General features: G+C 35.9%; 1 protein-coding gene across 2 annotated transcripts in view; it reads right to left on the bottom strand.

Moving 5' to 3' along the window:
* The window catches only part of Ddr (discoidin domain-containing receptor 2), a 78155-nt gene that overhangs the window by 49629 nt on the left and 15626 nt on the right, over positions 1-12900 (bottom strand). For both annotated transcript variants that reach the window (XM_018461404.1, XM_018461403.1), the window contains exon 3: positions 7189-7420. In XM_018461404.1, coding sequence (XP_018316906.1) covers positions 7189-7420 — 232 coding nt within the window. The remainder of the gene's footprint in view (positions 1-7188; positions 7421-12900) is intronic.

The following is a 12900-nucleotide window of genomic DNA, read 5'->3' as shown; positions in this document are numbered from 1 at the left end:
TTCTACATGTAATCGTATTCTTTAATTCTATCGAATTGAAATAACCAAACGGCATTTTCTTTCTGTTCAAAGAATATGGTTGATTTTTCAAACGCGTATGTTTCGCAAGTCCAGCAGAAAAATAGAACGGTGGCTATTCTGGTTCGACTGAATGGTTTTTCTTCTTGATTTGTCTGACTAGGGACGGACTTTCGCTACTGACAACGTTAAGAATCGAACTTTTCGTTTTCAGATAGAGTTACTAAAGTTTCGATTTCAAACGTACACGTGACCAAATAATAAATTACACAATATTGCTATTTCCTACAGTCCCTACGCCGTAATATGTTTAAATTTGGTACAATCTAATTATATAGCCGTAAACACGAGCTGTTTAAAGTTCATCTTAAAATTTATTAGGTCCAAGATATTGTTTGCAGAACAAGCTACGCTCGTTTGTTCCGCTGAAATTGTTCTCTGTAAAAATTTTAACGTAATAACGTAGTGATATCAAAATTCGCTGCGTCACTGGTTCAGCCAGTGGTTGCATAATGAAGGCGCCTCTTAACTATTTCTTTTTTTCGTTTATTTTTTAATATTATACATCCAAGCAATTTTACCGTGTGCGAATACCCACGGTAATGACCGCCACGTAATGACTGGGGAACTGAACAGTATTTCGTAATGGTGCTCGCCATATTGCAATTTGAATTTCGCTGAAATCAGTAAAAAAAAAAGGGGTGCCGGGTGCCGCGGAATGAATATGTTAATTGGCTCTGGAATTGGCTGTCCCTGTCGGTGATTGATTAAAATTCGATACGTCGTGACGCCGCCGCGTTGGTCGACCGAACGATGGACGAGAGGGTGAAGAGAGGGCGAAAGGGCGGCGAACACGACCGGGTGGGAAGGGAGAGTTAGCATGACTGCAACGAACCGGCCGTTCAGGGAAGTTACTTTGCGGATAAACGAGATTGAAATTTCGATGGAAATTACCGCCGATACTTGTGGACTTAAGCGAACTGTCACCAAGTCAAACAGCAGTGACGACTTGTCGATTACGTCACAGGGTGTGCCATCATCCAACATGTCAGACTAAGAGAAATGGAAAAACGTTTTCGGTGTTCGCGTCTTAGTTCACTTTCTGGTATCCCGCGTCTTGAATTGCTCAAGAAGTCGACTATGGAATTACGCAAGGATTGACGGCGGAATTCAAAAGGCGGAAAACACAACACGGATGGTTATTTAAGTATTACTACATTTTTTAATAAAAGTCATAAATAACAGTATTTCTCAATTATTTTAAATATTAAAAAATTTAATCTCTCTGGGGGCACCATATTTATCGACACAAATGATATTTTTTTGTATTTTTTTTATAATTGTATGTTCGATCGAATAATTATTTAAATTCTGTCAACTAATTTGGCTCGATCACAACCTTGTTCAAAATTTCATTGTTTTTACATTAATACGAGCGTCTTTATACTTTTAAAAAATTTAAGTTAATTATTTAATTAAATAATTAATTTAAACAATTATTTTTTAACATAACAAATTAGTCGAGTAAATATGATTTCCTAAATTTGCTCATATTTCAAGAATTTACGTTGCAAATGGTTAAGTTTTCAATAATCTTGGCTGTATACGCTTTAAAACTTATATATATATATATATATATAATGCAGGAATATGTTTCGCATAGCAATGCGAATGTAGAATTCTGTTATGCAATAAATCTTATGTTTAGGATTTATCGTGCATCTCTGGGAATATTATCGTTGAGAGAAACTGCCGAGTCTTGTTTCTTGTACGCGTCATCAACATTTCGTTGGAATCCGCAAGACTCGCGTATACAGAGCATTGCCTAATTCGCGATATAATAGGAAAAAATATGTAATTTGTAAAAGTAATTTAGAACATTTTTTTAGTTTATTATTTTTTGTTTTTTAAAATTTACAAAAGTTTAATAACTGTTCTTTTATGTAAGAAACTATCTACAAATTAAAAAATTTGTTTAATTTCGGACTTTATACAGTTAATTTAAAAACAGGATTTAAAAACGGAATATTGGTACTGTTTCAATCCTAAAAAGTACCAAAAATGTAATTTCTATGAAAGGTAAACCGGATAACACAAAAGATGAAAAAATGTGAGAAAAAATATAATTCTAGCGTGAAAGAATAAACAAATTCATTTAGCTCTGCCGCGACAGGTAGGTATGTTCAAGAGCCGCAGCGAGGACTGCTCGTATTACAGGGAAGACGTATACGAGTTACCGTGGGTGTACCTCTCTCACAAAGCCTCGTCCATGCCGGTGTGTCGGCGTTAATGAAACACGTCCACCGTTGGCAATTGTCCCGCCGCAGGCACGACAGCGGCCGTCCGAACGTAAAAGGGAGAGGCGCTAGCTGGCTGGATGCTGTATTCCGCTCCGTTTCCATCAGGTTGCATCTAGCAGTCCGAGGTCCGGCTACTCTCCAGCGTTTCGTGAATTTAGATGAGCCCAGCCTGTCCGGCTTAATTCGCGTGCACCTCATAAGAAGCGAGTCATAATCTCCTTCTCGCACACACGCGCTCTTTATTTTTGTTCCGTTATTGGAGTAACGTCGCAGTCGGTGACTGTCGCTCGCTTTTTTCGGTGTAAAAATGTAACTGGTTCGTTGCACGCGTCAGCTTGGCGAACGTAAAAATATATCACGCTTCTATATTCCAGACCTTCTGTAATATTCATCATGTTTATTGTGCTACGTTCGCGCAATTGTACAAGTACGAATAATTGTTGCGGATTATCTGCAGACACAAATCATATAGTTTTGGTCTTTAAATTTTTGCGAAGATCATACAATAAGGTAACATCATATGCGCGTACCATTACGTGATACACTATTATTCGCTTTTCGTTTATTAGAGCGTACGATACACTTTAATGGTTTTCTAATTGTCACATACATTTCTACATTAGTTCTACTTGAGCTTCACTAATAAAACGAGCAAATGCGTCATTGGATACCAAAAAACCCTCTTTCGCGTTACGTGTTTCATCTGTTTCTGAGACGTAGGAACGACGACTATGCTGCTGCAGAAAAATGCCTGCGGAGAGCTCGGGTCACGTACAATAGCGCGATAGCGTAGTCGCTCTTCCTATTTTCTGTCTTTCTTTTTCTTCCCATCACGCGTTCACGCTCATCCTCTTTCGTTTCCTCATTCAAGTCTCGACTGTTCGTTTTCCCCGCCCGTATTCAAAGTGTAAAGAGCAAAAGGAAGACGCGCATGCACAAAGATCACATGCCGCCCAGATTGAGGCTGCAGGGTAAACGTTCCTGTTCCCTCTATTGCTTCTGGGCGTTTTGTCTCTCCTTCGCCTTCGGATCTCCGGCTTGCTCTCTCGCTTTGAGCAAATCTGCGTGAAAATGAGAAGAACGTCTAGTACGAGCCACGCTGGAAGGAGGGCGAAAAGTACGTACATTGAATGTGTGTTGTACGTGAACGCGTGCATACGATGTGAACAAGGAGAGTCTTGAAAGGTGAGGAAGACAGAGAGAAAAAGAGAGAGAGAGAGAGAGATTAGTGAGAGATAACCATGGCGCGAATATCAGAGCCCTTCTGATGACGGCGAGGTCGAATAACGAGGCTTGCTATCCACGATAGGACACGATTTGGAGTTGAAAATTACTTCCGCGTCACGGAGCTTTTCCTGCGGGGCCAGACGACGACCCTCCGACGAGTACCAGCCGGAGGTGAGTTATGATAGTCTATCGAAGTAAGTTCGTTACCGATGAGATTCTTGATTTTCTATTTATCGAGAGACCGTAAGGCAGCTAGGTAATAAGTCTCTCGTAGCCGTTGCCTCTCTCTCCCAGACGAAATTAGTTCTTGAAGGAAATATATTGCGGATGCCGAGGTAAATACTGAAAAATCCTGGCGCTTCAGGTAATCTTTTTTCTATTACGACCGGCAATTTGCGACGGGGCGCGATAAATTCGCGTGAGCGAGTGAATTTTAACACTTATACGTGGTAATATCATAATGCGGGCATTGAATAATGTTCACGAAAAGATAGAGTGTCGGACGATGAAGCGCCCGTGCGCGAGAATTCAAAATGATTATTGCAAAAGCAAATAAACGACGTTTATAAATGAAAAAAATCATAAAATCATGGGAGAATCAATATAATTATAAATGAGATTGTAGATTTTACTAGAAATGGAGGAAAGAGCGAACAGTAGATTTTATTGAAGACTGCAGGAAAGGCAAGTAAGTTAATACGTTTTCTCGCTCGATCGCAAAATTCATTCAGCCCGTGTTATTATATATTAATATATAATACATATACGTTTGTACGCGTGTACTTTCAGCATGGAATAAAAATGTAATAGTGAGCACATGAAGAAACCAGGACGGTGGAGAACGTGCATCTATCGGTAGTATTTGAAAAATGAATCGTGCTCGTTACAATTGATTATGACTTACCGTGTCGTTTCGGTAAGCGGAATAAATGCACACTCGCTTTATTGTACATCCATTAAAATTCCATTTACCAATGGCAGCTTATGGTTCGTAGGATAATAGCTGCAGCAGCACTCGATGTTCAATAGAATAGCTTTAACTACCGATTTACCGTCTTCAATTATGCTGTTTGATCGATTTAATACGAAATTTCTTCTGTCTTTTTGTGATTAATTCACAAGTCACTTTACTAAAATTCTTAGAATACGAGAATGTATATTACAACTATTATTATACAATTATATTTCCATTTGGCAAGTTTTGCTACATAAATTCGTGTGATTATCACAATATTCTTTTACCGGTACTTCTTGCGTATTTTTCTACGCTTTTTTTTATATCATAGAGCATAATGAAGATCGTAATATATTGCATCTATATTTTTCCAATTATTTATTTCTACAATACTTCAATAATTTTTTATGGGAAATATACATTTTTTTTATGAGATACGAAAATCAAAACCGTTCACGCGAAACGCACTTATCTAATATCAATTTAAGATTACGTCCGTAGAATCTGCGTAGTTTCGTCGCCACAAGCAAATCGCTTAACCGCCGTGATGTATTTTGACAGGCTAATGGATATCGCGTACGGATTATCATGCTAAAGAGACGTTAATTAACACGTCGCATCCAGTAATGGCCGTTCAACCGGGACAGAGGTTCTCATATATGCAATGCCCGTATCGTGTACAGCGTTTTGAAGAGATAAAAGGAGAATGAAAATTAACACCAATACTGTGGATACCGTTGAAATAAATCTTACATCTTCGCAAATGTAGTACTTTTAATAAAGATAATTAAATATGAGATGATCTATTGGTACATAACGCAAATGTTATAAGAATAAAATAATTTAGATATGTCTTATGTATAAAATTTTTATATTTTTTATATTTTTTATTATTATATTAATAAAACAGCTGACACATTGATTTTTTAATTATTTGAGATTTATCAATAATCGATTAATTATTATCTTTAATTAGGTTAATACATGTAATATAAAAAATAACACTAATAATACATAAAGACAGTTCTCTTCATGAAAGATTGTAATGAATATTCAAGATGATTAAAATAATTATGTAAGAAATTCAAACTAGTTATTAGAATGTCAAAACTTTTTATAGCACTGCTCAACATACTTGAGATTTCTATAAAATTATTTTGATTTAGATATTTCAGCAAAATCGTACGAAAAGAACGATTTTGCTGAATTATCTAAATCAAAATAATTTTATAGAAATCTCAAGTATGTTGAGCAGTGCTATAAAAAGTTTTGACGTTCTAATAACTAGTTTGAATTTCTTATATAATTATTTTAATTCAACAAATGTCCTTCATAATTATTTTGGCCTACTAAAATTATTTTCAGATCTGTATCTAGCTAAATCTTTAGATACTTCAGCATGCTCTTTTCATGTAGAATACTTCGAGAGTCTGTCAGATTAAGTATATGATCATCTTTCTATTAGATGTAGTTGTTAAAATAGAATTTCAAATTCGTACTTTTATTTAATTCGTGCGTTAATAGAATTCTACTAAAATCGATATTCAAGACATATTCAAGAAAATCGTTTTGTGACATTATTCTATAATAAAAACTTTTAAAAGTATGGTGAAATAATTCTAGTACGTGGTAAATACAGGAATCATTTTATGTTTTTCGCATATCGGATTAAAATCAGATGGTAGTATCTGTATCAATTCATAACTTACTATGCTGAATAAGCCAGAAGGGGGAATTTGAGTTAAATCCAGGAAATCGAGTCGTTTCGTACGGAGTCTGCTAATTTCCCCTCGACATATGTAGCATATATATATATGTGTATACACACATATACATATATAAAGTGAAATAGGGACATTAATATTTAGCTACGTAGTAATTATAAGTGAGTCGGCAGATATTCCATTATAACTAAAAGAGCGTCACATGTATTCGTGATGGCAAATGGAGATTAGTACAATGATATATACGTAAGATTAGCACAGCGCAAGCTGCATTGAATGCTATATCGGGCAATCCGTCTTTACAATGTGACACGAAATGACGAGATTTATTGGCAGAAAATAAATTTCGTTGTAGGATTTTCCAATATTTCATCTTCAATTCCAACCGTATAACGCCTGCATAAAACCCACGCGAGGCGTCGAAAAGAATCGAATTTTGGCATACTACCACAAACTTAAAATGAAATTCAATTGAAAAGTCTGATAATTTTTTACAGTATCGTGCATCGAAATAAATTACAATATCGTATCTTGTTGTGTAAAATGAAAATGTAATCATTTTGAAAAAGTAAAAATGCAGAAGAGAAAGAAAGAACAATTTATCTTCGAAGATTTTTATATGTAAATTAATCAAAATGTATACATATTTTTAGAAAATATATATATATTTATAGTAACATAAAATGTGAATGCAATAATATGACAGTTAATTTATACAAATTTAAAATTAGCGTTATATTAAAAATTATACAATATTTATTTCATTGGCAAATTCATTTTTAGCTGTCCGATCAAAGTATGTATATATTTACTAAGTAAGTGAACTTAAATATTCGTAAATATCGATGAAGAAATTTGGGAAATTATCTAATATCTACAGACGTGCAGTCAATTCAGGCTTACGGTATCCGAGAAAGAAATCTCGGGCGCGATTCGATCGATGACCTAGCCAGACGGTACCTACCTCTATGCCACGTCGATTCCTCCATCGCACCCACTTGTTGAACCCTGGCCGCCAATACTCGACAAAGTACTCCTCGGTGTACTCGACCCCGTTGCCATTGCCGAATCTGCCCTGCGTCTTGGTGGACGTCAGTAAACGCGGAATGTGCAGATTCACCTCCAGGTACTCCTTGCCTTCCTTGGTTACCATATTTCTCGGGCACCAAGCGCCGCCACCCTTGTCTTGTCGTAGCCTGAGAAACCGAGGTATTATATCAGGAGTTATTACGAACACTCTTGAAGAAAGTACGTCGCGTGAAGACACGCGAGGAACGCACACGTAGCAGACGTATATAGGTATGCTTGCGTGACAAACGCACGTGCACGTTCTCTTATGCTTTTCTAGTCGCACTTTTTGAGTCGTGGCAACTATCTTGTACGCATAGAAAAGAAAGTAATAAAAATGATATTTCTGAAACGGAGCAAAAACGAGCATATGTCTATAGGACTTTTTTTCTTAGTTTTTTACTCCTCTACACGCTCCCGAAGTTTTGCGATTTAATTTGGAAACACCCTGTATAGGTATACATCTTGATTATTGTGGATTTATTATGTGGATGACATAATTAATGAATTTCCCGTCCTGGTTTCTTTTCAAGATCAACAGCTGCCTGCGTGTAAATTAATGACGCGGCGATTGATTTACGGGCGATCTTTGAATCTGAGCACGCTACCTCGTCGAGGTTCACGCGGTATTGATTATGAATAACTTATTTTGCAACGAAGCTTTTATCGCGATAGCAGCTTCTTGTGGACAGAAGAAAATGGAAGTAATTTTTTCAGGGCTGTTGGAGCTCGCGGAAGAGAGTAGGGAAGAGAACTGATGGTTAATAGATTCTGGGAAGAGAAATTGATATATATACATAATCATAAAAAATTTATAAATAATTTTATGTATAATTTTAAGAAAAGATAAAGCATTAAGAATTACAACAGAGAATCCATAGTTATAACTCCATATTAATTTCGATTTTCAATTGAAACTGCTACAATATAATGCTTTATTTTGAGATATGTTTATGAAGATGAGATTTAAAAAATTAAGAATATTCAATATATAATATATTGAAAGAGTAATATAGAAATATGTATTTGAACTTTATTGATTCAAGTAGAATTAATAACCAAACTGAATAAATCTGCAAGTGGTTATTCTATAGATAAATAATCAATTTTTTCCTGAATATATTTCTGCAAATTAAATTACACTTTGAGACTTCTGTTGTTTCCACTCGTGTGGCATACTTACGCGTAACGTATGTACGCTACAAGATTCTGTATACAAATTGATAATCTTACTTCGCATAATAAAATCGGACAAAAAATAAACGTTGAAAGTGGTTTCGATTATTAAATTTGCAACATAATCTATGGAGTACGCAGGAGTTGTCGGAACTGCAAGGTGTATTTCTGCCAAGCACCTTAATTCCCAATTCTCTGAATTTTCAAAGCTAGTTGCTCTGACAATGAACCCGCTAAATTAAATTCCGGAAATATATCTTTCGTCAAGAATTTCGTGAGACGTATCGGCTCGCTAATTAAATCTTAAAACGAAACTCCGCGTATGATGATGAAGTTTATAAGAGACCGATGCGTTATTATCAGGTGTTATTTCCAACACGAGCTTGTCACGAGCACACATCCCGGAAATCTATTGAAACACATATATCTATATACACGGTTGTGTCACAAAGGGAGAGAGAATCTCCATGGAAATATTTCAGCTGGTTCAGTCATGGAGGACTGCAATACATATAGGCGGTATACCCGCATGTAAACAATAGACCAAGCGAAATCCACTGAAAGCGTTTGCGGTTAATTAGGCAGCAATACTGTTAACAATGTCCTGGCTTCAGCAAGGCTCTCCGTAACCTTGCTTAGCAATCCATCGCAATCCGTAGTTATGCGGCTCGATGAACACGGGGTTTCGTTTAAATAAAGTCACTATATATATACTGCTGTGGTGTTCTCGCAACCAATTTCACGAAGAAGACGCTATTTATTTGACGTCCATTCGCGATTGTGAACGAGATTATGATAAAGATAAAAGGGATATAGAAATTGAGAATTTCCACAACAGTGCTGATTGTCATAAATGCATACGTACAATTAAATAGAGCGGATTGTTTTACAATACAATGCATAAGTCATTTGCTCTGAATCACGGTTGATTTATCGAAATTTCTATTTATCGTTATCTGCCCGGTTACACATCGATAATAATCGTTTTCTCCTCTCTTCACGTTTATTCGTGGTCGGCATTTTCTATTTATCTCAATTCATGATAAAATTCAAATCGAATGTGATTCAATTTCTGAGATAAAATAAGCTGAATTTCGCTAATTTTAGGTATTAATATATTTTATTATTGTAGTATTTTATTATTATTAATATCTACAACAACAGAAATTTTATCGAATACTATTTTATTTGAAAATTCAAAAACATATAAATTATTTCGGAGGTTTTGTAATAAGATCGTTTTCATTATTTCACATTACTTCGAGAAGCGACTTTTGGTGGTAATAGGTACAATATTGACCATGTTGCTGCAACACTTCCGCCCGTTAATTGCACCATCAATGTTTCCAGATGTTCCGTAAGTTGAACGTAAAAATAAAAGAAAGAGGCGTACCGGGAGACGTAAAAATTCCCTTACGTGCCTTCTTCGAATCTGAAGGATTCATGGCGTAGAAATGTAGGACTGCCCGTTGTTAAATCAAGAAACATAAAAGTATGTTCGGAAATGCATTACTTAAAAAGTATTTAATCAAAAATGTCTTGTAGAGAGAGGTTTTTGTGAACATTGATCGTAACGAGTTTGCTAGGAATATTGGAAAATTTTGATTGTAATTCACGGTTTATTGTCTCGCAGAAATTAATTTGGATCATTAAACATCATCTATATGATTAAAATAACTTATTGCAACTTTTACAATTTGAGGAAGAAAACTAGAAATATGATGATATCATCAATTTTAGTTTAAACTAATTAAAGTTAACAATGTTATAATAGTCATTTTTTTCAGAAAGTATTATTCCATCTATATAAAAAATATAATGCTCGATATTGTAAATATAATGCCAAATTTTTTATAGTTGAACTGTTAAATGTAAAATAAAATAATATGTGATAATATATTGGAACTATTAATAATACTACAGCCTCATTATAAATATTCTACCTCACTATAAGTTCTGCGAAGGATTTAATTGAAAAACGATATAGATTCGATGTGGCACGCCAGTGAGCTTCGGTTTTTCCAAAAATAGATGGAGAGTGCGATCTTAATAGGAAGCCAATAGTCTCCTCAGTGCAATTTACGGCAACCAACCGACAAGCCATTCTATAGTATAGGACTTTAAAGTGGTCTTCTCGAGAAATGTACGAGAGGTAAGAGAGCTTGGCCCACGGGCCGACCAGAAGCATTACGCCGCCTCATCAGTCGAAAGGTGCATTAGCATTGCTAATGACCCGCGATCGTTACCGCCACACGCCGCAGCTACTATCCACGCTGCTTCGCGCGCAACGTGTTTGTTATTTGGAAGTGGGCCACGCTGAACTAGAGAGAGAAACAAGACTTCTAAAGAGGGTGAGAGAAATGAAAGGCCAGCACCCCCGTTACCAGCAATAATTTTCGTATGACAATATCTTGCAACGTCACATAGATATGCATCCATTGTTTCATTTGACTAAAACACTAACGAATACATCGTTCAGCTCGGCCGACCATAGAACAGAATTTCCCGTTGCCTTTTACGCGAAATTCCCATGGCTATTAACAAATTGATACGTCAACCTTTCCCGTTCTCTCTCTCGTTTTTGTGGATTTCAAGCGCTTCTTGCGAAATATCTTCCGTAATTCTGTAAAATGCCCGACCCGCGCGTAATCCATTCAATTGAGGTTATTGTTTTATCATGATAAATACGATAGAAAATTTACAGTGAAATGAGCGATTCCCTGTTATTAATCGTGAAGAAATATACCGCGTACGTTTGCAAATTTGATATAATGTGTGCGTACAGTAAATATTGAACAAAGATATTACAGAGCTGAATTACTTACGATCAATAAAACCATTTTGTAATTTGCACATCCCTTTGTACGCGTTCTCATTCATAATTTTTCGCGATGATGAAACCGATCGTTATTTCGAACACGTTTGCGGACGTATGCATATTGTATCCCATAACAGCTACGTCTGATTTCACTTGGAAAACCTGAATTTTCCAGCCGCAATAAAATGTTGCGCCGATCATCTTCTATCTCTTCTTTAAAAGCATATTTATATTCAGGGCGCGTACGAGCCTGCTTGCTTTCTTCTATTATCTTCTGTGTCCTGCTTTAGAACCCCTTCGTCTCATCTCGAGAATAGCGCGCGCGCGCGCTGGTAAAAAGTAATTAAATTTTCTCGTGATATGGCGATTTCGATGATAACAGTTATTAGATTTTTCAGAAGACCGTGAAGAGCAACGGAAACGAATAAAATAGTACAGGCGGCCGTACGCATTGCGCGACATTTTACGACCGTTTCGAGGCTAATCCCCGCGCTAATTAGACATGAAATGAGCAACGATTACATCACCCGACGAAAGACAAAAACACCCGTTGTGCGAGGGACACGAGCTATTCTGGAAACAAATGCTTCCACACGTACTACAAAAATCCAGCTTTGAAAATATGTCACTGGTAGATTACGATAGGCATGCTTTTAGAGACAAAAGATTAGAAGATATGAGCAGATGCTTGCTGAATACATGGTTTTTTCTTTTTTCATTATATACCGCTTCTCAAGAGAGTAGCTTCAAAGGATGATAACAGCACGGTTGTATAATGAAATAGCTTCACAGCGTGATAATAATATAGTGAAAGATATCAATCTTCAAATTAATACAAAGGTTAATTTGAAGATTGATTATCTTTCACTATATTATTATACATTCGATACGCAATCTAAGTGGACTTGATGAAAAAAAAATTGTAGCTTCTCATTCTTCTTACTTACTTTTCATCGCACGAGATACGATCATTTTTACTCGAGTTTGTATGCGTTCTAGAAATGTATATATATTTTACTTTCTATATTTTGAATACATAATTTTTTCACGCTTTTTCTCACATTGTGCCAACTAATGGTTATCGCAAATTGAGATTAAGCAAATTTATCAGTTAAGAAAATGTTATCTTTGTTGTGAAAGTATGCTTGCAGATCAAAACAGATTCACAGTGTAATCGAATTATAAAAATGAAAAATATCTCCATTTTGAAATTAGTATTTGTGTTATCATTCGATAATCTAGCGGACACAGTAAAAAGAAATAATTGTAGCTGCTTACTCTTATTTACTCGTATGAAATACAATAGCATTATATTTGCGCTTGCATGTGTTCTAAAAATTATAATTATAATATTATATTTGTGTGTGTGTGTGACCTCTGTGAAGTTGGCACCTCATTTTACAAAAAATGAAATTTTGGTCACAGTTCCGAATGCACCCCGAAGAGTTCTGGAGTTCCTGCCTAACATTAAGAATAGTTCCGGCGAATTAACATAAAAAAATAAAAAAAAAGGGGGTGCTAACTTTACAAAACGCGCAACGAAAAATCGCGATATCTTCTAAACCATTAGTCCCAGCGCATAAAATGATAATAACTTTTAACTTTACAAAACGC

This window comes from Mycetomoellerius zeteki, unplaced genomic scaffold, assembly GCF_001594055.1.
Source record: "Mycetomoellerius zeteki isolate Tzet28-1 unplaced genomic scaffold, Tzet1.0 scaffold122, whole genome shotgun sequence".
NCBI lineage: Eukaryota > Metazoa > Arthropoda > Insecta > Hymenoptera > Formicidae > Mycetomoellerius > Mycetomoellerius zeteki.
Note: the sequence above shows the minus strand (reverse complement) of the source record. Positions and strands in the feature narration are given on the sequence as shown.